Raw genomic sequence first — 25,077 nt, 5'->3', positions numbered from 1 at the left:
CTTCAAACATGGCAGTCCCATAACTCCCATCTCTGCTGCTCTCACTGAGATACTGCTGGCAGCACACACAAATGATCTCTCAGACACTTCAAAGAAAGCACCCAAAGCTCTCTCTCTGCATTTCTACAACACATCATTTTATTCAAGAAAAAATCCTTACTCCACAGACTGTGTCAAGATACCAAGAAAAGGGCGGGTAAACACAAAAACCAAGCTGTGCATCATACCTGCAATGAAATAGGTCTTGGAAAAATCCTTTAGCTTCCCACCTCCAACTGCTGGTACCAACCCACATCCACATCTGACCATTGAGGTGAATTCAGAGGGGTCTGAATCTTTTGGCCCACTCAGTTACAAAACCGATAGGTCCACAGAAACTGGCAATAACCTGTGACCAAGAGGAAAAGACACCTGAAAGGGCACATGGTACAGGTGAATCACAACCATGACACTGCCCAAGGGGTCTCAAAATAGCATGAAGTAATTTGGAAAGCAACAGACTCTGGTATCTTTCACATATAAGGATGTTGATGTAACTTGAATTTAACACAAGTTAAAAAAAAATAAAATTCAGAGAGATGTGACTTCTGAATTGAAGCTGCACATTTAAATAACCAGCAGGAAGAAAAGCAAAGTGAATCACATCTTAATTACCAACAGGCAGACCCAGAACAACGATGGATGCACAGCTGTGGCTGGAGGACATTAACAGCTTGCAAAACACACCATGTGGAAACCTGGTACTTGTGTGTGAAGGGGATTCATTTCCAGAGATAATTAAGGCATCTTCAGCACAGCCGTGATCGTACACTGGAGGTATCCTCTGTACTTCAGAAACTGTTTTTGAACTCCAAGCTCATCCTCCAAGCCTGGCATCTGACATTTATAACTTGTAGAAGAATCACCTGTCCAGGCTCACATGAACAAACCTCTCCCTTCTTTTGCCAGCTGTTCTGTAACATCACAATCCTTAAATACTCTTCTGCTGTTTCCAGTTGTGGCTCCCATATGTTCAATTCAGTGTAATTACCACCCGAAATCCAACTGCAGTGGCGCTCAGAAGGCTGACAGTAATTGTGTGTGCAGAGCCAGACGCACAGATCGCAGGCTGCCAGGGGAGCAGAATAAGCAAAAAAAAAAACTCAGCCCTTTCAGAACAGGGCAATTTTTGCACCACTTAACAGCTCTTTGATGGAACACTGAAACAAAGCAGTCAGATATATCATAGAGAGAGATGCATAAACTCTGCAAAGAGAACTATTTCTTAAAGGACAGGCACTGACTTCTAAGAGGTTTTGTTAAAGCTCCCCTGTGTCAGTCTGTTACTCAGTAACTATTCTCAGAAGGCAGTGTCCCATTTGGGTTTTACCATTCCCACCCAGCACATGACACTAGATGATTTCAAATGCAGGACTGGGGATTTTAAGCACAACTGGTGTAATTATGCCCATCTTTAATTCGCTGAACATCTCCCATCTTCCAGGTGCACCCCCTGAGATGCACTTACCAGGAAGAGTAAGTGCTGCTGGGGAGATCCTTGGGTATTTTCATGCAGGAAATACGCCCTAAATAACACCAGTTTAACACTTCTCATACACTTGAAAAAATTAGCTGTGTGGAATAGTATATTCCTGTTTAGTTGAATACATTTGTATCTTTGATATGGAAAAGATGGCTCTGTCAAGTGCTGCTTTATGAGCCTGTTACAAACCAGGAATATGACAATGCAAGAACAGGACTTATTTTCTGTTTCATCAAGAAGTAATTCCCTCCAGCATTCAGAAGTGACATAAAATCTTTTAATATATTGAACAATTTCATTAAGTTCTCTGTAAAGAAAGAAAAACACAGCTTGAGATACAAAAGCTTTTAAAAAACATGCCAGGGAATTTCACCGGTAAAGTAACAAATTATGCAAGCCACAGGCCTATATTACGCATTAAATATGTTGGCTGAGACATTAAACAACCATAAAAAAGTCTTTTTATATAAAATGATTTAAGATCTATTGTTCAAGAACTAAAGAGCAAACATTTACTCTTTTCAGATTAATATTAGGAACTTTTTTTTTTTAAAAAAAAAAACAGCATTCATCTGATGACTGATGTACATTCCCAAGCAGAATTCGAGCATCGTAGTTCTTTCCACAGAGCAGCTCCGAATAAAACAACGGCCACGTATTGCCCAGGAGACTAAACAAATAGAAGAACTCCATGGAGCAGGCTCCCATTTTCAGAATTTCACTTCTTCCGGCTCTTGAGGGAGCTGTTGTGAACTCTGACTCTCTTCTGCACAGAGGAAGCAATCTTCATAGTCTCTTTCTTTGTGAGGGACCTTTCCACAGCTCCGGGCCTCCAGAGCAGCAGCTGAGCATCCTCTCCGCCCGTCAGCAGCGACTCATCTGCCAGGTTCCAGCAGAAAGAGCGAACGGTGGCAGAGTGTCCTCCACAAAGGGTGCCCACCAGGCTCAGCCCATCAGCGCCGCAGCTCAGTAGGTGAATTTTTCCTGTTGATGTTCCTCCAATAAGAAAGAGTTTGTCTGCCTTTTCGTGGTACACACCACCTACCAGGTAATTTAAGCTGTCACTCTCAATACAGACCGCGTCTCTGACGTCCAAAATGCGCAGCAGAGTTATGGGCTCTTCAGTATCTAACTGAGCAAGGTCCCACCAACAAAATCCTTCGTCGTGTGTCATGCAGTAGATCTGTTCGTAACCTTTCCCGGACCAGCCAATAAAACTTATCGATGAATCTGAATTGCAAGTTGATATCAAAGCATCATCTTCGTTGTCCTTGTTGATGTCAAACACATTAACCAACCCATCAGTTGACCCGGAAACTACCCAACTAGGTTTGACAGGATGAAAACAAATTTTGGTGACATCATCATTGTGACTTTCAGAATAGACTCCCAAGGGTTCTTTAGTCGTGCTGGCACAGTCCGTGTTGCCTCTTGCATCCCAAAACACCAGAAACGTATCCTTTTCAACCTTTTCTGTTCCAGCACAAATTATGAGATCACTGCAATTGATATCAAAACTGATAAAGACATTGGAAGAATAGCCACTAAATATCTGCACAGCCTTCTGAGTTGCTAAACGAATATCCCAACATTTTATTGTGCCGTCACTGCACGCAGAAAACACCAGGCTGTCACACGTGTGCGCAAATCTGACTCCATTAAGCATCCCAGGACGGCTACTGTACTCCCGCAGGAAGTTTAATGTTTCTCTGTTGTATAGCCTAATGGACTGATCGGAACACGAAACTGCCACGCAGCGACTGCTCTCAGACGGGGCAGAGCGGGAAACATCTATGTCCAGTAAGTAGGCGGGTTCCTCCCTCAGCACAGACCGCTTCGCTATGCGCAGACAAGCGAGCTGCTCCTCAGTCTTCTCGAGTGCAGACATCTCAAACGCCGTTCCTGGGGTTGTCAGAAATCTGCAATAAATAAAACCCAAGATGAGTTTTAATTATAAAATTCTGAAATATTAGCTTTAAATATATATATGAAAAAGTTTCTTGCACAAAGGTAATGTATGAAATCAAATCTGATTATTCTGATACTCTGCCTACAACTTCATTTACAAAAACAGAAAACCAGCAAGGGTTTCCCAAGTAAAGGAGCTCAGTCTCTCCTGACTGTAAGCGCTACATCATATAATCCCCTTCAAAGATTACATAGTCTGTTTGTGAATGTTGTAAGAGTCATTTAGCTACATATGCTTTATTGTTTTTCTGAGGTAAACAGCAAAGCGATGTTCCACAAGTGGAAAGACAAAGGCATCATCACCATCTGAAGAACAATTCTGTCTGCTAGCAGTCACAGCTCACAAACAACCCCACCAGGACAACTGCAAAGACTTCCCGGGTCAACTTCTCTGCTGGGAGCCACGCAAAGCGTAGGCAGAGAACAAAAAATTATGAACTACAGCCTGAAATGGCCAGATGAGATAAACTGTACAAGTGCTCAGGTGCCCAATGACACACACCAACACCAGTAAGCGTACCATGGACCACCTAGATGGGCGGCAGGATACCACCACAATTCACAGGAGCTGAGCGCCTTTGGCATTTTCGTCAATTCTCCTAAGAGCCCACACATGTTTTGGGACTCCTAAAGAAAAAATGCATAGCCTTTTTTTTTTTTTTGTGCAACTGGATATGAAAAATCTTTCCTTCAGAGGCAGCTCTTTGTCTGGCATTACTGAATTCTTCTAGAAACAGACAGTATTTCAGTGATATACAGAAGTATAAAATTTTACAAAGCAAAAACAACATTCAAGCATATTCTCTCAGTCCTCACATATAAAGAATGTGGAGTCCTTGGGAAAATAAGTCCTCCTTCCTGCAGCACAAAGGAAAACTCAATTCTGCAACTGCGGTGAAGGCTTCCATCCGTTTAGAGTCAGAAAAAGTACTGAAACATTTCAATTGACATGGAGCACTTACCACCACAAACAGCAGGTGGTTTCAGACCCCGTGTTCTGAACCTTCTCAGGGTTCACAAACTTTGACCGTTTTTCAACAAAAAAGATGTAGCTGGGGCATGGAAAGGAGGCATAACCATCCACATGGATGATTCCTGTTCAAACTACAGGGTCAATTAGACTACTCTTTTGCATTAAAAAAAAAGGAATCAGAGTAAGTTTGGGGGGTCAACTCTGAAGTTCTCATTTGTACAGGTATTTCAGCTAATGTAAATGTGGGTAAAGCAGTGTTCAAAAATCTCCTTATTGCCTTAAGAACCAGGCCAGTGCCCAGCACATACACAGATGGATTCCTTTTGAGAATGTCCAGTTAGAAACCAAAGAGAACTCAGGCAGGCCAGCATGCAGGAAGAGATCCTCCAACTTTTCCAGCTGTCCTACAATTTTTTCTCCTAATTCTTCAAGCTGGATTTTTAGGGATGGAACGAGCAAGTTGCCACGATTCCTTGGTCTTGGCAAATCATTTTAATGTTCCAAGAGAGACCAGCAACAAAGGAAAAGTTGCCATGACAAACCTGCATTATTTTTTTTTTTTACCCTGTTGTTGGTAGTTTCAAGGTTCTGCTTTCCCTGCTCCAGTTAGGCACATACAGATATTCATCGCACCGTGTGACAAATGAGCAAATTCTTAAAAAACAGCTTAAGTAGGCACACTCATAAAAGCTTAATTCCCAAATCACAAATAATGTGCCGAGGCTATTCAACTTGGTTATATCCCGACAACGAGGTCCCAGGTTAATCTCCTACATCAAAGCTGCCTTTCAGAGCACATCTACAAGTAATTTTTGCCATAAAATGCAGACATCCTGTGGAAACTCCTTTCCCCTCCAAGAAGAATTTCAACATGTTTTCTGGCATTACCCGCGTACAACCTACCCATGGAGCCTACTTCTTACCCACTTTTCCTGGTCTGTCCTCAAATGGAACAAGCTTTTAGCAGAACCAAAAGCAGACCACTGTCAAACGCTGCTTGTTCAGCTGCAAGATGCAAGGCTAAGGCCCAATTTTATCTGGATTTGTTGAACTTCATTTCTGAAAAATCACCACGTAGCACTGTACGGTGTTTTTGTCAGGCTAATTAAAGTACCTCAAAGATCATAACACAATATCAAGAGACAGAACTGCAAGAAAATGACAGAACTATTAAAATCCCATGTAAATTAATTGAAATTTTAAAAGTCTAGAACATTTTATGATTAACAATATTATTAACGACGACAACTTTTTACTTAATCTGAAGAATCTTATCAGTCTGAAGAATCACAACGGAAGCTTGCAATAAAATGCAGTTTCCAAGCAAGTGCTTGGAGAAAGGAGTTTTTATAAGCCAGCTATCCCTTACTGCCATGCTTAAAGAAAATTTGGGGTGGGGTCTGTAAACCTTGTTAGTAAAAGCTATTTTTCCAGACTGACCCAAGCTTCAAGCTCAAAGTATTGAGACCTGTTTTACACTCAGAAGGCCAAGTAAGCTCAGACACGTTCCTGACAAACGCTGTCCATTTGGAAAGAAGGCTGCAGTTGTTCAATATTACCGGCTGTGATAGAGGAAGATTACTCAGGGAGCAGCTTCTGCAACTCTTGTGTCAGGGTTTTGACGTCAGAGGAGGGTGAGGGAATTCTGCAGGTTCTCGGAAGTTGTGAAAGGCCAGACTGCAAAGCCATGTTTCATTCAGATTTAATAATACTTGCTGGGAAATAAAATTAGCCCAAGATAGCTCCTAAGCTTTCACTCCCAAATGACGCAGGTACAGCTAGGTTAAAGTACCAGCAAATGCTCTTCATATTTTCCAGATAGATGTGCAATTTATATATCATCAGGAGGCTGGAGGGTACAGTTCTCAATCCTATTTCCACTACAACAACTAAAAAGCTGTAATAGTGCATTTGATGGCAGCCAGGTTTTTGCTAAAAACCCCAGAAAATGTCTGCCTGAGCAAGAAAGTCTTCAGACTATTATGAAATTGTGATTGAAGGTTATATAAACAACTCATGCTCAAACTCCAGGGTGTAGCTGCCAGCCCTTCCTCTGCAGGAGGGGAAGTCGCTGTTGTATTTTGATGGGAAAGTTTAAATGGCAGGAATAGGATCTCTGTTAAATTTATGAGACAAATAGGAAACAATGGTCTTCCAAACACAATAGGAGATAACTAAGCATTGGAGTGCTGCCACTTTCAGAGCACACACTGCTCTGCACTGCAGGAGGGAAGCACGCTTAGCCTAGTGCACTCTGACTTCGACAACCCTGGCACCTGGTTTGGGTCGGTCACCGAGCAGCCTCCTGCAAAGCCAGCCTCTTCGCAGCGTGGCAGTTTGGACACGGCACAATCACCAATCACAGGGATCAGTTTGACAAGCTGTAGGGCTCAGAGGCTGTGCAGAAGAGAGCTTGCTCTTCAACTGCTCCTGTCTCAGCAGAAAAGGCAGAGAGACCTTGGAAAAAGAAAGTTTTTGGCTGGTGCTCTGGGCATAAGGCAGTCAATTAAATTCAGGTTCTTCCTTTATTTCCACTCAGTGGCCCACAGTCTGGACCTACCAAGTACAGTCTTACCACAGACAAAATGCAGTGCTGTTGACATGCCAGGAAAGCAATACATACCACGTGCATTTACACAAGTACATGCACTGGCTGCAGCATCTGGCTATCGCTAGTCACCTGCTCCTGAAATAAACACCCACCGCCATCCGCAGTGGTGCCACTCCTCATCGGTAACTACTGCTGCACCCCTCACCTGCACCCCGAACAAGGCAAAGCCACCCTTTAACTAAACCTCTCATTTTGTCTGAGCACGTACTGCTGGGCTCTTTGCGTACCACTCCAAACATCACAGTTTAAACTCAAGCCAACAGGCTCTCAAGTCCTTTATAATCCAAAAAGCTTTTGAAAAAAATAAATCAGCAATTCATAAGTAATTTTCCTTCTCCTTTTAGTTTTGCACATGAGATGCTGTGAAATTGCATAGGTCTCAATTCTGAAAGGGAACATTAGCTCAACAGCATATAGGAACATAAAATTACCTCTGAAAACCACCATGGGAAACATGGAAGGAATGGAACTTCGCCTCAAAGATTTAGCCAATACACGAGAGTAACTTGTAAGAGAAGAGAAGCGCGTAATAAAAATGAAAACAACCTGTAGGTTTGGCAATCTTCTCTGCAGAGGTCAAATACCAAAAATAGCAAGGGATTTGAACAGCAGTAGATGAAATCTTGCACTGCTCTTTCCTACTATAAACAATGCAAAGAGGCCCTCCCTTTATTTTTATGATTATTGAAAGTTCAGGTTTATTCCTCATTTGTTCTTGAAGCCCTGGACACTGAAGGCAATTCACACAGGCGAGGCTACGTGTGCTTTGCGGGTTTGTTTTAAAATGCAAAGCACAGCGTTGGTGGAGGAGACGCATTAGCACGCTGCACTTCACTAATGCAAAACGTCTTCGGAGACCTCTCCTCGCTGGCACCACTTCACAGCAGAAGATGGATCAGCCAAACGATCTAAGCGCTGAGGGGAAGCGCAGAAACCCCATCAGGCATGCATAATTTCTGCAGGATACAAGCTCCCGTGGCTGATTTTGTTATTTTTACCAAAGCAGCAAGACAAGGTGTTTTTCCAGCATTCCCATAGAGCCATTTTTAAGGCAAAGAGAACAGCATTCAGCCCACCACGCAGGAAGGGAATAAGATGCACAAGAGACTATACTAAAGTGCAGAGACAAGATGTAAACTGCCAGAATTATTTCATCCTTTCATATCAGCTACGTCTAGGTTCCAAATAAAGCACGGCAAGGAAAAACTCCTCAATTTTGCATTTGTAGCACAGAGAAAAATATTACATCAAGGGAACAGAAAGTAGGAAAAGAGATAAAAATGACTGCCCAAGTCTATGAAAAGAACAAAAAAATACAGCAGAGCTAATGAACTTTCTGCATCCCATGAGCTCCATTTCATCCTACCTTCCCTCCAGCACAGACTTCAGGGCTACAATCCTGTTCAGGAATGGAATCTGTAGCTCGGACAGAGAACCAAGGACATAGTCTTAAATACCAGTACTGCTGAGAGGAAAAAATACGAATCGGAACGAGGAGAGAGCAAAGGGAAAACGTCACAGGAACTCCCTGCTTTAGGCTTTAAGAATTAGCAACTACAGAAAAGGAAACTATAGCATTTGCGTACTAATCTTTGGGTGGCATAAGCAAACGTTCGTGGCAATACAGGAACAAAGCCTCTTTTTTAACTATACCAGATATCCACAGAGAGAACAGCTTTTGGATTTGACTAAGCTTGATTTTAAAAGCAGAAATCAAAATCCACAGTTTGAATATCTCCATTAAAACAAAACTTTTGAGTAAGTTTGTTGGTGTAAGATTTTGCATTCAAAATAGTAAGACCTATTCTGATTTTGTATCCAACACTACAAAAATATGGGGGAGGCAGGTGAAGATTTTTAAAATGTAGGCATGCCTTCAGGTTCAAAGTACAACGAATCAGTATTTAAACTTCAGTGACTGAAAGCTTAATGATAAATTTTCTCTTGGTTCATGAATTTTTAAGTGTAGAACAACCCGATATCCACTGGATGGACAAATAAATGTAAAAATAATTTAAGCCAGAAAACATTGTACAAATTGTAAAAATGCTCAAATTATTTATTTTGACTTCAAATTTACATCAAAATTACTGATATCTGATGCTCAGACAGCTAAGCTACCTACTCCAGAACACGTATCAACCCTTATTTCAAATAAATTTGAGGGTTTTCCATTTTTAATCTTCTCTGTTTATCTGCTCCCATGCTAATGACACAGACCTACTAACAGAGGGGCAGCAAAGTGAGCTCTCTGCCACCAAACTCAAGCTCAGGTGAGCAGCTGGATCCAACGGAGATCTGATCATCGAGGGAGGTTTCCTAGAAGTGACCTCACCAGGCAGAAGCTGTAACTGCATCCATGTGTTGAGGTCGTCCAGCAAAAGGACAAGGCTGAGTAACAGGAGAATAGGAGATGCTCTCTCTTTTACTTCTTGGCTCCTCCCAGACCAAGCTGAGGGATGCTGCAGCAGAAGCAATCCTATTTTAGAAAGGCAGATGCAAAACATTCCCAAGGAAAGGTTAAACTGCAGACAGATATTGTTACCGGGACATTTATCTTACAAATGATATTTATTCTCCTTCACTTTACTTTTGGAAACAACGCTGTATGTAAGAACTCCCTGCGAAGGCAGATCTACACGTGAATTGCACACTCACAGCCTCTGAACAGGTGAAACTCCACAGCCTCAGACGGCTTCCAGGGAACAGGCAAGAGCTGCCAGGAAAATCATCCTAGTGCTGGGCCCTGGTGTTTGGACTGGAGCAAACATCCAAGGTAAGCTCATGCCCACAGCTCCTTCCTTCTCCCCCAGGCACAGTCAGCACCTAAAGTGCCCTCTAGCCCAGCACGCAGACAACACCTGTGGTGAAGCATCCACATCACCTTCTAAAATAAGAGAAATTGTCCAGCAGGGAATTGCAGCTGGTTCTATGTCACCGACCCTTTCTCTAACAACCTCTCACCCAGGGAGGGACGTGTGGTGCCAGCTGACACCCATGGGCAAACCACAGGGCTGACGATGTGCACCCAGCAGCTCCCACAGCCTGCACAGTCTGGGTGCTGTGCTATCAGCAGTGCTCACAGCTCCAGGGCACGCCTGGCAGCTCCCAGCTTCAGAGCACAGTGCCTTCGTGTCCCGGTGCCTGTAACACCACCACGGCTATTCAGCCAGCCCGCTGCAAACCTCGAAGGGAATCCAAGTCTCAGCCTTGTGTATTTGTGCTTTTCTCCAACCACAGCAACCGTAGAGAAGTCATTTCCTTTCTCCTGTGAGCACCTCCCACTGCAGACACTTACTTTTTGTAACCGCCAGCACAGGGCAGGGGAGAGGGAACTCATCCCTCTGCACAGAGCCAGCAGCGCTGGTGCAAAGCTGACGCGTGGGGTGTGATGTGCTGCTGCGTGCAGCGTCACGTTTGTCTCCGCTCACACTTCCACAACACAACTGTTATCAGCCACGAGAAGGTCCACAGCTTCCTCTGAATTATTTCTCACCTGCCTTCTCACTAACAGTTTTCTTTTGTTAAAGGACACAGCAAGGTGTTTGACTTGGCACCAGAGTTACACACCAAGACAGCCATCTCACAGGGAAGGAAGACAGAAGTGATGCTATTTACCTGAGTGGAAGTCTGGATTTGGACAATACCTTGGCCTTCGAACGCTTGCCAGTCCTGATCCTAGAAGAATAGCTTACTGAGGAGTTCCCAACGAACTGCAACATTCACTCTTTCCTTTCTTAATCAGTGAAACAAAGATTGTACTTGCCTACTTCATAATAGTCAGGTACAGAAGCCTTAGTAAGTGCAGCCAGCAGCAAACTTTCAAAGAAAAGCCTTGTTCTGAACATCTGTGCTACCAGATAAAATGCAGAAGTCACAGTAATGCTGTGATGCACTCTCCAATTCCCCAGTCAAGGAGTGCTTCAATGTCCTTTCAAGTCTGGGATCACAGCACAGGACTCTAGGAGCGACGACTTTCAGTGCCATTTTAAACCAAACAAAACCACCACACGAGCGGGCAACCCCAATGATCCACCCTACAGGGAAAGGCAGTGAGAAAAAATTACTTGTGCAGCTGCATGAATATTTCAGCAGCTCGGAAACAAGAGCATTTATTTCCCTTGAATTAGGTACTGCCACTTGCCTCGTATGAGAAACTGGAAATAAGAAGAGCCTTCCCAGGGATTAGTAAATTCTGCTGAAATTCTTCCAAGGAATTTGTTTCTACACCACAGGAAGCCTGGGAAATTTCAGCCTAAATTTAGCAGCAACCAGAATAAAAGGATATAAAGAAACTTAGCTACGGCAGGAAAAATAGCTCTTGCTACCACACATTGGTGCCAGAATACCTATAATAAGATAAAATGCTTTATTTACCAGGGTATTTTAGAAGTTCTTTCACAACAGTAATTTAGCATAAGTACACACATGCATCAAAACATGAGGCTATTATGCTTTCAGGATACTTTTCTTAAGAAAATAAGCTCAAATCAGCTACTACAGCTCACATCTTCGCTAAGGATGCTGCCGGTGAACCGATCAGAAATATTCCCCTAGAGGTGCAGACGTGGCCCCTGTGTTGTCCAGGCAGGACTGATGTGTGTGACAGTGTGACACCACGCTGCCAGCGCTGCCGATGCCGCTGCGCCCAGCTCTAGGTGCATTGTGCAAGCACAAACTGCAGAGCCTAAGCAGGGGAAATGGCATCTCCTTGTTTTCCTCGTTTGCTTCCCCAGGAACGCGCAGCTCCCTCAGGCATCCTCCCCAGCCACATCCTACAGCTATTCAGCTAATCCAGAACACCACCACACCGAGATGATTTGTCAGAGCCTCTCCAGTATATCAAAGCAACAGGAGAAAGTGGAAATCCTTGCGTGCCGGTGGCAGCTCACGGGCTATCAGTTTCCAAAACATGCCCTTTGTGCAGAGCCTGGCAGCTGGCAGGCTCTGGTGAACCATTACCATGCTCTAAGCTCAATTTTCAATGCTTTGTAGCAGACAAAAGGAAAAAGAGGCCATCTAAGCGACAACAGTGGGATGGAAGAGGCTGAAATAAAAGGTCTTGGAGCTATGTTGACTCCATCCTGTTGAAGAGAATTTACCTCTCAGTCTCCATATAGAAGATGCTGAAGCATCAAAAGTTGGCAAATCCCAACAAAAACTACATGCTTTTTACAACCAACGCAGGAAATTTTTACTTTCCAGAGATCCACAAAAACCCTTCCAGCATCTTCAGCGGAAAACGTTGCTCCAAAACAAGACGAGGGCAAAAAGGCAAGTCAAAAGTTTCGTGCATTTTAATAACCCCGCTCTCAAGCCCTACTCGTTCTCAACGCTTTAGTCACTCCAAATTTTGCAGGGTCACGGCAGGCTGCCAGCAGGACTCATTGCTGAAGCCAATCTCTTGATAACTAAACTGTAATCAAGTGCAGAGGAGGACGGGTTAGATGATCCAGGGAATGGACTGTTTGTTTTACAAGACGTAGCTGGGATACTTTGCCTTGTATAGCTTGGCAGAGACAGAGACTGAGAGGGCACATGATTACTATCTCCACATACATCAAAGGAGTAAGTGCTGGGTAGGGAGGGGAACTGCTCAAGAACAATACTGGCACAACAATTTAAGACTATAAACTGACCATAAATAAAATTTAGAGCAGAAATTATAATCAAGTTTAACCATCAAGAGTTTCCAACTGAAACAGTGGGGGCAAAAAAGTCTGGCTGACTTTATCTACTTTTATAGCCTCGTCAGCCTGGCACCTACAACTGTCCCTGCACAAACAGGAAAGCTGACTGAAAAGCGAGCAGTTGCGAGATAAGCAGGCTCATCATTTCTTTCTGGAGGACACCAAATCGCCTGCCAACCAGCAACAGTTGCTCACGGGGCAGTTCGGAAGCGGCACTAAACCAGCACCAAGAGGGTAGGCAGGCACACAGCCAGCACCCAACTTCCAGCCGCCGATGGGTTTCCCTCCCCAAGCCCTCGAAATTGTTGGGACAAGAACCCAAGGGCTTGAGTGTGCCCCCCAGACAGCCACACGCAGCCAACCCCATGGAGCTGGGGCTCCCAGGGCGTGCAGGATGTGTTATTTCGCACTCAGCCCGCTTGATGTCACCCATGACCACCAGTCAAGCAGCTCCATCAATCAGCGCCTGCAGCTTGGCTCTGGACCACGCAGTTCCACCGGAGAGCTCTTCTCGTTACTTCTTTGTATTCCTCCACTCTTTTTATCTGTTTACGATAAGCTGATCATCTCCTCGACAGAGTGACATTAAAAAGAAACAAAAACTAAATTTACAGTGTAAGACATAGGAAATAACTCTGAAGTACTACAAGCAACAGCATTTAGTTCCCAACTTTTTTTCCCTTTTAAAAGCCAAAGATCCTCAAATGAGGACATAAATAAAAAAATAAATCACAGCTTTCATTTATGGCTGTGAAGCCTCTAAAACCTGAAAAAAACAGCTCAAATTCAACCACGCTGTGGCTTTTTCTTTCCCAAATCAGACTAAGCTGCAGACTGTTTTGAAGTTTCATTTTGTGAAATCAATTCGTAGCTCTTGGTCTTCCAGACTTTGCAGAACTACAGAATGCCCTGAGGTGCAAGGGACCCACAAGGATCACAGAATCCAACTCCTGGACAACAACCCTGATCCAGAACTGGTATTTCCAACCAACACACAAAGTAGCACACACAGAATAAGTGACTTTTACGTGTGTATTTGTTCTTTAAGCATCCCACTAGTATGAAGTCCAGAAACACCCATCACTAAATTTTCTGTTATGACAGGGGGGAGGAACCATGCCCCCTCTCCATCTGAGAGGCTCACATTTGGGTCCCGCAAAGACTACTGAAGCAAAAGTATTCAATACGCATACCGTAGTATTATTTACCTGAGATATTAAAGCACTTAAATGCATTTTTCCTTAAATCCATTTTTACCTTTCAAAATCAGGTGATTTACCTCCTGGAGACATACCAAGTAAACTAAAATAAGCTAAAATCAGATTAACTTACCTCGAAAAATCCCCCACAAATTGTTTTAAAAGCTTGAGTAAGTCAGGTTTGCTCGTAAAAGACCTGTATGTTTCTAAACAGGAATTCCTGCTCTCCCAGCCATCTGCTCGTCCCTTCTGATTCCACAAGGGAATAACAGCACTTAACTCCAGTTCTCAACCACTCCCACAGCAACAAACCTAAGTACACGCTTATTACTAAAAGATCCTCAAATTATTGAAAAATCTTCAGCATCTGAAGCTTCCTATTTCCAGGTACTGCCACCATAACTGCAGCTAGCAAGCCATCTGCCAATTTCAGTTTACTGCTCGCTTGTCAGTTCACCCATTTAACTGCTTACCAACCGTACAGCACTTTTACATCTTAGTTTTAATGGGAAGCAGCAATAGGAAAATTTTGCCTAGGAGTAACAGGCGTGAGGGAAAAAGAGATCACAATAGTTACGTCTAGCTGCAGAAAGAAATGAGTGAAAAGTTGCTGACAACTCAAGAACAAAGATGAGATTCTGCTGAAAAAAATATCAGTAGTGGCTACAGGTATTGACCATATGTACATTCTTCCATCTTAAAGCAAAATGAAAATGCAAGGAGACAGTCAACATTTTCAAATTGAATCAGTGTTATACACAAGCATAATATAGCAAAAAAAAGTAATCTTAAAGCTTTTTTTTTGGGAGCGGGCGGAGTCAGTTAGTTTAATCCAGTGTAAGAACTGAGCATTTTAATGCACCTCTGCTTTTTCACAGCTTCAGTTGCTGTATCAGGAAACGGGTTTCCAGAATCCTTTAATTTTGCAGTGAGTTCTCACTTACCAGAATAGCTGAAAAACTAGAGAATGAAAAAATAGCAAGCACCTTTGTAAGGGCACAGTGAAGTCTGACAAAACAAGAAGTCTCAAATAACAAAACCAATACAGACTAATAAGTTTGAAAATATTTTCTTTCCTTCATTTGTTGCAACTTTTAGTCTGAAACCAAACATTAAGGTCACCTCAAAACATGTTCATTTAAAAGGGGAGATAAATCTACATAAAGGCTGTAAAGGATATAAACTGCAGTACAGATGGTTTGTCTTGCAAAGGAAATCAGACTTGATAATGCAATAGTCCTTCTGGACTTGAACACCTGACATAATGAAATAACCAAGATTTGTCAGATTGAAGAGTTTTTAAGAAAATATTACTGTGAACTTGTCAAAATGGACAGCTGCATAGCTAGATTTGCTTCCTTCCACTACTTACAAAATATTTTGAATGTTGAAAATGCTTGAATATCCCCTACGACCTAGAAACGGGATAGAAAACATATTCTAAGGCTGGGACGTTCAGAACAGCTTAACGAAACTACTCAGTACTTGTCCAGCAATTTGAGCCAGTGTTATAGATTGGCTTACTTTATTTTTCCAGTGAGCTGTCTGCCCCCATTTTTTGTTTTCTTCTCACCAAAATATTTTTAGTCAAAACTGTCACCAAAATATCAGCTAAGACAAAGTACGTCATAGAAGCATTTCATCCGAACTACTGACATTTGAACTAAAGATAAGATTTCAGCATCAGGCATCCTTCACTCCCAGTCTAAAGCTTTATCTAACAAAGCAACAATCTTCTACATACAATTTCATAATCTTCCCTCCTCCCATTTGATTTAGAAGCTAATAAAACACTCCAGAGTTGGTCAGATCCATGCATCACAGTTACCTTCGAACCTATTTAACCCAAAATGAAATGCTCTAAGCTTGTTTTAGAGACTGCGCTGATAACGTTCACCTCCACATGCTGACTGCACCAACCAAAAGGTCAGCAAAGTACCCTTCAGCCTGCGCTGAACCAGCAATAACACTGCTTGGTTTGGAGGTGCACAGGGCTGCAGCTCAGCTCTTCCTTCCTGCAGCTTCAGGAGGAAGGAGCAGCCTGAGTAGCTTAGAGGGGAGGAAAAGGGAAGGAAAAGGTGACAGGAGGAAATAAGCAAGGACAATACAGCAGCAAGATTTATGTAAGCTTGTGTTAAAGGAAAAGAGACAGTGCAGCAACATGAGAAGGGGAAGGAGCTAAGGGAGAAGTTGATAGTGGGTGGGGCTAAAATCTGAAGAGAACAGAGACATCTGAAGCTGAACTTCCTCACCCCACATGACTAAAGGCAATGCACTTTTCCTGCCTGTCTTACATCCTCCGTTGTCCAGCTCATGCCTAAAATGCTTTCCAGTCACAAAACGCACCTACGTCCAAAACGTGGACAGACCAAGTCTCCAACTCACAAGTCTCAACACTTTTTTGTGACTGGTGTGAAGCCCTCTAACAGAGCTGTCATTGCACAGGAGTTGCTGACCCACACAGATGTCTTTCACCCACCAATTAAGATGGTGCCCTAGAAGTCTGCACTGGTAAATTTACATCAGCATGGCAGCAGTGATTTCCTCCAGCTTTGCTTTTTTTCAGAAAAGCTCAGAAATCCCGTTGTTTCTACAGTTACAGTAAAGCATGCCAAGGCTGCATAGCCCAGCTGGGAATTGCTACCAGCACATAATGACAGCAGTCATTTCACACAAGACCTCCCTCCCACACAGTCAGTACAGACCAGACCTTGGGGTTGCCCAGCAAAAGGCCCCTTGTTCCCAAGACTGATGCAAAAGAAAAAAATTAAAAAATCACCTTATACTTAAGGCATTTAAAAAGCTACTGACCAGGCTCCACATCACTGCCTACACACAGAGCATGCTAAAGAGACCAGGTCTACCTTCCCGACAGGGCTGCTCCCAACCCCCATAAAAAGATATTTGGAGGAAAATGTAAGAAACTACCCTGTTTTCTAACTTTTCAATAAACAGAAACCTACATGTAAGCTTTACAGAAGCACTCTGTAAAATCAGCACATAGAAAGCAATCCTTGGGATACACATAAACAGAAATCTTTTTGGTTATTCTGTTGACGATTACAGTTATCCTACAGGAGCTGCTTTGTGCCCACATTTCACTGCATCTGATGATTACCCTCCAACAGAAAATTCAACTGAAATATTAAGGAATAAAAGGCATAAACAGGGCTTAGTTGCTAGAATAAACTTTTTACAGACCCAAAACATGGCATACTAAGAGAAGATCTCACATTTCTGGATCCTTCTGAATATATGTTTGTAGGGAAAGTGAATTTGGAATGATAGTGTTATAACCATGACAGTCCTTAACATGACTCAATATTAACAATTCCACTCCCGATATTCCACAGGAAAAAGTTCAGTTTTGTAAGACAGTGTATTTCAGAATACCCGTTGATTATACAAATCATCAGGCAAAGGCATAAACATTACATCTTTGACAGTAGTTTAAGTACTCTTTTGCTCTTCAAGAACACAAAACAAGTTTCTTCCCCCTTTTTCCCCCCAAAAGAAAAAAAAAAAACCTTAGCAGGCAGGGCGCAGCCTCGGGTCAGAGCCCCCCTCAGGACACTTGGAGCTCCCCAAAACGGCCCGGGCTGTGACAGCCCCCCCCGAGCACCGGCACGAACACGCGTGGTTTTATTCACAGGACCTCAACAGCACGGACGACAGCGCTATCACACAGCTAGAGAAGAGCTCGGGCTGAGGGAAGACGAGAGGCAGCGCTGCCCCGGGAGCTCTCCCCCATCGCCTCGCCGCAGCGTCCCCGCCGCCTCCCTCAGCGGCCCCCCTCCGCCCCTCACCTCAGCGCACGCGGCGAGCCCCGCCTGATGCGAGCCCCGCCCCCGCAGCCCTCCCCGGCCACCCCATTGGCCGCCCCGCCCGCCCCGCCGGCCGCCATTTTATGCGCTGGGCGTCGGGGAGGGAAGTGATGCGCAGGAAGGGGCGTGTGGCAGGTGGGGGAGCGCCGCCATTAGGTGGCATTGGGGCGGGGCGGACCTCGGGAACCTCTGGAAAAAAAAAAAAGAAAATGTTTTATAGGGCTAACGCGTCGTCCTAAAGGCTGGCAGCAGTTTGTCCTTCAGTCATCAAAATATTTCTCGAATTTTTCAGCCCTGGCAAGTATAATAAATGGACTTTAATGAGAAATACCGTTTGCATATTTATTTTGCCCCCCTTAACTTTTAGATTTGTGGTCTTTTTTGATAAACGTAAGTTATGGTACATAGTATTATCAATATTATAAAATCTTAGTTTTTAATAAATGCATTATTTCAATAAGCATCTTTAAACATGGAAGTATTTTCATGTTTGATTTCCACAGGCATTTTTAAACCTAAAATATAAATACTTAGACTAACTGTATTTCTCTAGAAAGATAAAAAGGAGCTTTAACTAAACCCAGTAATGAGATCAGGTCACATGGGTAATAACCACAGAACATTATTAAAAAAACATTTTTACTTCAATTTAATGGCCTTCTTAGCTCCTAACACACAAATCAAGCAGAACATCAGTCAGAAGCTAGTTCAAAGTACTGACATTTCAGTTGCCTGATGCTACTGTGCAAAATTTTAATTAATTCTACATACTCCAGTCTTAAGTACGGTTTGTTGTTTTTAGTACCTACCAGCACTATAATCTATCAGGAGATAATACCCTTCTCTGTAATCACACTGCAAAATTGTGAGATGATCAATTTGCATTTCAGATACATTAATGATTCACCTGGATTTCATCTTAAAGTCTGTTCTTTAAATGGTGTATTAGAACCAGATTTAATACAGCTATTTGGTATTCATGAGGAGGCTCAGGTACACAGCTGACAGAAAACGGCTAGTCAAGCACATATCACAGAGGACAGACCAATTCACCAACTGCCATGAAGTACCCTTTCTTTGTTAATTTTGCTCTAGTTAGTTTGGGGGCCTTTTTTTCTTTTTCTGAAATGCCTAAGCACACAGCAACAAAGCACAAAAGACACAAATTACATGCATACTGTTTTCACAGTAAATATTTCCCATCATTGTTGTGAATGCTACTCCAGCTGAAGTCCATCACCCAGCGCTGTAATCACTGCTCAGATTGGGGAGTTGTTCTGAGGATTTCAAAAACAAGATCTATATTGTTTCATTTAAAACAATCTTGAATTTAATACAATATACATTATAATACTTAAGGCTGTATGGTTAATGTCAATAATACAGTGAGAACTATTTTTAGTTAATAGCTTTCCATCTGAGTTTCCCAGGCTGGTTAGTATTGCCACAAATTCAACAAATACCTTCTGTTCATTGTTCACATAGTGAAAACAGCTGCAAGATCAACTGGAATGACATAGTTACACAGCCTCACATTTGGTATTCAGTACTCCCAGATGAATCCAGTTATATTACAGAAAGTACTGAGTCACAATATATATTAGAAATATACCTGTGAAGTTCACCACAGTAATTGCATGGCAGTTGCTCTGGAGATTGCTTGTAACTCTTGACAGTTGCATTACAGAAAGAACTTAAAACATGTTTTTAGAAAGGCATCTTTATGATTCCCACCTTAAAAGAAAGTGAAGTTGTCTAGACAAAGCTGACTTTCAGCGTCGTGTAGTCTAGGACTAAGATCAAGTACTCAAACAGTAAGTTCTCTGGAACAGGAACTTTTTGCTGTATGCTTGCACATGACTGTCCCCAGCTGTGGCCAGCAACTTCTAGACATTACCATAATGCACCATAAGAATTTTTAGTATCTGCCTTTTTAACCCGTCCTTGGGTTGCCTTCTGTCAAATGCAGGTCACTGAAAAGCGTTTCTGCCTCCCATAGTGAAGCTGAATTAAAAAAAGTGAGGGAGAATGAAGGTTCCATTATTTTTAGTTATTTTATGTATAGCATTCAAAGCAGAAAAAGAAATGAGAATACCTAGATGTATATGAAATTACTTTAAATTGAAAGTTGAAAATTCTTTCAATTACTCCCTGTCAAATAATGTTGGTAAGACTTGATAATTCAACGAATATCGCATGTTGCAGTTTTAACTGGAACTACTCAGGAAAGGTCTATAAAATCAAGCAGTGATATGCTAACTACTTAGTTATCTAAAAAATGTACAATGAAGTTTTATTGTATAAGCTTCTTCATACTTTTCTGCTTTGTACAATGTCTCTTCTTTCATTGTATGCTTACTCCAACATGCAAAGATTATTTATGTGATAGCATATTTTGGACACCTATGCCAACTTGTACATTGAAGCAATTTGTAGTTAATCTGCATATGTACATAGATGAATTGTTACATACCTGGGATCAATGAACATAATTCCATCAGCAGATTTCTGCAGCTCAAGTACTAGAAGATAATGGGATTTGCTGAAGAGAGAAGGGTTGATTTAGAACATCTTTAAAAGTTACATCTCATTCGTGTTTCAATTTGAGTTTACCCTACATCACTTCTTGCAGAAATACCTGCAGAACTCAAGAGAAACAGAACTTGAGAGAATATTATGACTGATTATCAAGCTCCTGGATTACTGAAGGTATTTTAATGCTTAGTTGCCTCTTAGTGATGAAGAAATACTTAAACCAAAACAAATCATTTACTCTAATTATATACAACAATAAAAGGATATTTTGATTGCAGAGTCAAGCTGTTTGATAAAGACACCCATTTACTACAGTTTAGCTCAGAGCTACCGGTTTTTGACTTTAGAGAACCTAAGCTAACTTTCTGCATCCTCTATTAAGAGTTGCCATCTCTTTTCTGCATGAATTTTTTATGTCAGCAATGCTACTACTGATAAAAATGCTAGCATTTACTCAATCTGCACAGGGTGCCAGTTTAAGATTTCATAGATGATCACAGGAAAATTAGGCCATGCAGTGTGGGCTCATCTTCAGCCTCCCCAACTATTTTCTAACTACCCCTGAAAGGCTAGCAGGTGTTCCAGGAATAGTTCAGATACAAGAAATAGATTGATTGCAGACAGGTATTCTGTTCTTCTCCTCCTTCTGACCACCCATACTACAGGCATACATGTGTTGAGATTTGTTTTTAATTGGCCATTTAGTTAGTGGCAAAGACTCCTTATGCCTTCCCTGAAGGCAGAAAGATCAAAGTGGAAGTAACAGTAGGAGTCCTCCATCTAACTGGTAGCCAGAGACCACCCAGAGGGCTCCTCTGATAGCATTTTCTGCCCTTTTTGTATTTGTACAGAGGAGGATAGCTCAGCTTGAGCTATTTCCCTTCTTCGTGGCTTTTCTTGAGAACCTTGTTATCAAGCCAACAGATCGATGTGTGAGGTTCCTAACATACCACTGACATGGTATTATGAAACAGATGAAATCTGTTACCCATTCACTTGTTTTTGGCATTTTCTTAAGAAAATGGATGTTATTTGTCAGATTCCACATGCTGTATATTTTCTGTTGTTGGGAGTTACCATCTTTGTCTTTGGTTCAAGGTTTGGTCTTCTAACTGAAACTGGTTGATGATGAGATCAATTATGTAAGACTAGGCCCACAAACGTTCAAGTCTGTGCAAGAGAGAGAGAGAAGCACAAGATCTTCAGAGCAGATACATATTTAAGAACTGCTGTATCATCAATATTGTTTTGCGTAACTAAAGTGTCTTGTACATAAATTTTTAATAGACATTTATTTGCATTGACAAGAAAAATCTCAGCAACCAGATGTTTAAAAAAGATGCCTGGACATGCCTGTAAATGAAAATAACCAAACCTGACTATAATTTTTAATTTCTTTCAACTATGTATTAGTGAGGTTATGCATGAAGTCTAGACACAATACCAATACTGTCACACTGCCAAGGCACCAGAAAAGAACTGCTGCTGCTGCTAGCCAAGCACAATGCAGCGCACTAATTAGCATTGGTATGAAATCAGTCTGAATGCTAAACTGGTTCACTTTGTGCTTTTACCACTGTCTTAAAGATGCCAGCAACTTTTACCCCTTCAAAACTTATAAAAATTGTCAGACTGCATTCTGTCCTATGGACATTAGCCCAGAGAAAATCACTCTTAAAGCAGTGTGTGTCCATTTGAGCAACAGCTCCGTTTAATTTATAGTTCCAGCATCTGTAACTGATCCACTGTAGTCTACAGCAATAACCATTAAGCAGTCAGTAGCTGTTACAACATGAATAATGCTTTAAACAGTAAATTACCAAAAACGAATGATTAAAGTAGATGCTAACTAGGGAAAGCATAAGTAACAGGCTTTCTAACTTTCCAGCTTAAAAATCTTTGCAGGTTAGTAGAAATCTGGGTCAACGTGTTCTGAAATTTAATCATTCTGTGCAAGGCAAATATGATTACATCCCTTTGCTTAACAGCATGAGATTAGCAATTGCAAAGCAACTCTTTATATAGGCATTTTTGTTGGCAATCTTCCTAAAGCAGTTGTAGACTTGATTAGCCACTAGGACTGAATTCTCTACAGCAGGAATTATCCGAATACAGCTACTAAAGTACTAGGAAAGGTGATAAAACGTGATGGATTAAATACTACAGTTATTTTTTTTTTTATTATTTTTAACTGACATGGAAGTACAACATACTTTCTTCAAATGCTTGCTGTGAAATCCAATTAGCCTCACAAATGTAAGGGGAAAAAAAAACTTTTTTTTTTTTTAGAGAATTCTGGGAACACTTCTTTGCTTAATCTGTCTACAAACAAATCTGAGGCTACCTGGAATCAAACCACACTAGTATTAGCACAAACAATGGACTGTTCTATAGCTACCATATGATCACAATTTCTAAGCCAAAATAGCTCCCCAATATTCAACATCATGAGACTAACTAGTCCCTTTTCAAAGTATAACCAGATGTAACTGCATGTCACCTAGGAAAAGAAGCAAAACCAAGAGAACAACATAAAAAACACGCACACAACTTCAAACGTTACTAAGACTATCAAGATGGAATTTATTTTGTTCCTAACCACAACATTGTTATGAAAATGGCAAAGCATATACAGCTCATCTTGTCCACAACTCTCAATATTTTCTTCAGCCTACTTCCCAATGCCTGCTAATCCCTTTTGTCCTTCCCCTCACCCATTCCCACATCCTTTTTCTCTTCCATATGCCAACATATTACCTTGGCTACACATATTTTTTCTCCTGTTTCCTTCTACAATGCTCTAGTGACATACTTTCTTGCTATTTCTCATCTACAGTCTTACTCTGCACATCTCAGACCAGCCACAGAGTTTAAGATATAATTAAGATACCCACCTATGTGGAGGATGACCACGTGAAGGAGGTCAGTTTAGCACATGAAGGCTCTCCAGTGCAACACGTGCCACAGTGTATCACCAGGCATAAAGTAAGACTGTAAAAGCTGGGTAGGTTGCTGGTCTTTGGAGCTACTTGAAGAGAAAAAGTAGAAAAGTAGATGAGTAGGAGGTGTTCATGAGAGGCAAGAAAAATGCTTTGTTGGGAGGCTAGTGACCACTTAAACAGAATCAGGAAATTATTACTTTCCCACCCATGAAAGGTGGATCGGACTCCAGCTGCAGCTAATTTCACCTATTGTAAAATTGCTGTTTTCTATCACTAACTTTTAGGGGTTTCTGGAGTAGAACAAAATGCATTAGTAATGCTGAGATAACATGTTTAGGGTAACATCCACAGAAGTAAGTTTCTCTTGAGGAGTTTACTGTTTAAGCTTCTCTGAATTTCATTATGAAGTGTTTATTTGAACAGCAGCCTCTCACAGATTTTATGGCAGCATAAAGGTTTTTTTTTCCTGAGATTAAGAAATGTTTGACTCCCATACAAATTTCTGCAATATACATTAAGAAAACAAAACTATTAGTAAAATTATAAACCTTCCCCAAACCTAAAAAATGTTTTATATAGTTAAAAAAATATTTCTCTAGGATATGATCCACCTGCAACAATTGTGCAGATAGGAGAAGAGAATATTAGTCCCAGAAGGTAGGGGTGGGTGGGAGCGGTACCAGAATATTGGAGGTAAGAGAAGCCAAGCATACCAGCCACGTGTAGGGCTTCTTCATGCTGTACCTAAAACAGTCTGTAAATTAAGTATTTGCCATGCAATTCACAAAAGTTCAGAATAAAGGTCAGAGTAAGTCATTTGCATAAACTTACACTACATTGCAATATGTAAGATGGAGAAAAAGGGGCAATTCCAGATGTACTGTAGGTTTACACTTTTAGCAAGGAACTTAGCTTTAAACCAAAATGACACTTTCCACAAACTAATTAGCAAGCAAAAAGTCAGATCAGATTAGACAATCTATATGCAAATCATGGTTAAACTTACATCAAGGGACTATTAAAGATAATTTGTACTGATGTAGTTTATCCATTTTTCCTGTATTTGGGCCACTCTTGTGATCTTACAGTCTCACAGAAAGAGCAAGGAACACAACATACAATTGCAGCTGATCTACATCTCACAGCATCATAGAATGGTTGGGGTTGGAAGGGACCTCTGGAGGCCATCTGGTCCAACCCTTGTGCTCAAGCAGTGTCACCCAGAGCAGGTGAGGTTTTCACAGTAGAGGTGTTTTTTTTTGTTTTTTTTTTTTTGGGGGGGGGGGTTATCCTTTGGAGTTTTTTAAAGATCATTTTGAAGATGCTGAGAAAAAAAGCACGTTATCTGTTATAACAATTAACTAGAACAAACTAATAACCAACAGATCAAACATTTTTGTGGTCCACAGAATTAACAACCTGGTTATCTAAATTTTGACAGCTCTAAGAGGACAAGAAGGCCTTAATAGTCAACAACCACAACCATCTCTTCAAGTTGCAGGAGAAATGATTGTCATAGAAGTTCTTACCTTACATAAGAAGTAGAATCCTGTACACGCTAACTCCACGTAAATCCTTGCAATTAGCACAGCAAGGAGGAATCCTGTACAGCCCTCAATAAATGGGCTTGAAATAGCATAACTACTTCCTCTTAAGTGTCAGTTCTCCCCTATGCTAGGGTGTTCTGTAATACTTCCTCATTTGGTATTGTACAACTGCAGGAAGATACGAAGCAAGACTTACACCAGCCAACTTTTTTTCTGCTCTTCTTCAAGAAGCTTGAGGCTAGAGATAGTCATAGAAATATTAAAAT

At 41.6% G+C, this 25,077-nt stretch overlaps 1 protein-coding gene across 3 annotated transcripts; it reads right to left on the bottom strand.

Annotated features, from left to right (window-relative positions):
- Window positions 1–1,777: 1,777 nt before the first annotated feature.
- WDR89 (WD repeat domain 89) lies at window positions 1,778–17,820 on the bottom strand. Of its 3 annotated transcripts, none has more exons than XM_035551401.2 (2): window positions 17,770–17,820; window positions 1,778–3,441 (listed from the first exon to the last, which is right to left on the bottom strand). In XM_035551401.2, exon 2 carries the CDS (start codon window positions 3,408–3,410, stop codon window positions 2,241–2,243), a length of 1,170 nt encoding a protein of 389 aa, XP_035407294.1. In that variant the 5' UTR covers window positions 3,411–3,441; window positions 17,770–17,820; the 3' UTR covers window positions 1,778–2,240. The 3 variants fall into 3 exon arrangements, with proteins under 3 accessions (XP_035407294.1, XP_035407293.1, XP_035407292.1); XM_035551400.1 differs by having other exon boundaries at window positions 17,619–17,810; XM_035551399.1 differs by having other exon boundaries at window positions 17,491–17,778.
- Between the last annotated feature and the right edge of the window lie 7,257 nt (window positions 17,821–25,077).

Source organism: Cygnus atratus, chromosome 5, assembly GCF_013377495.2.
Source record: "Cygnus atratus isolate AKBS03 ecotype Queensland, Australia chromosome 5, CAtr_DNAZoo_HiC_assembly, whole genome shotgun sequence".
Lineage (NCBI taxonomy): Eukaryota > Metazoa > Chordata > Aves > Anseriformes > Anatidae > Cygnus > Cygnus atratus.
Note: the sequence above shows the minus strand (reverse complement) of the source record. Positions and strands in the feature narration are given on the sequence as shown.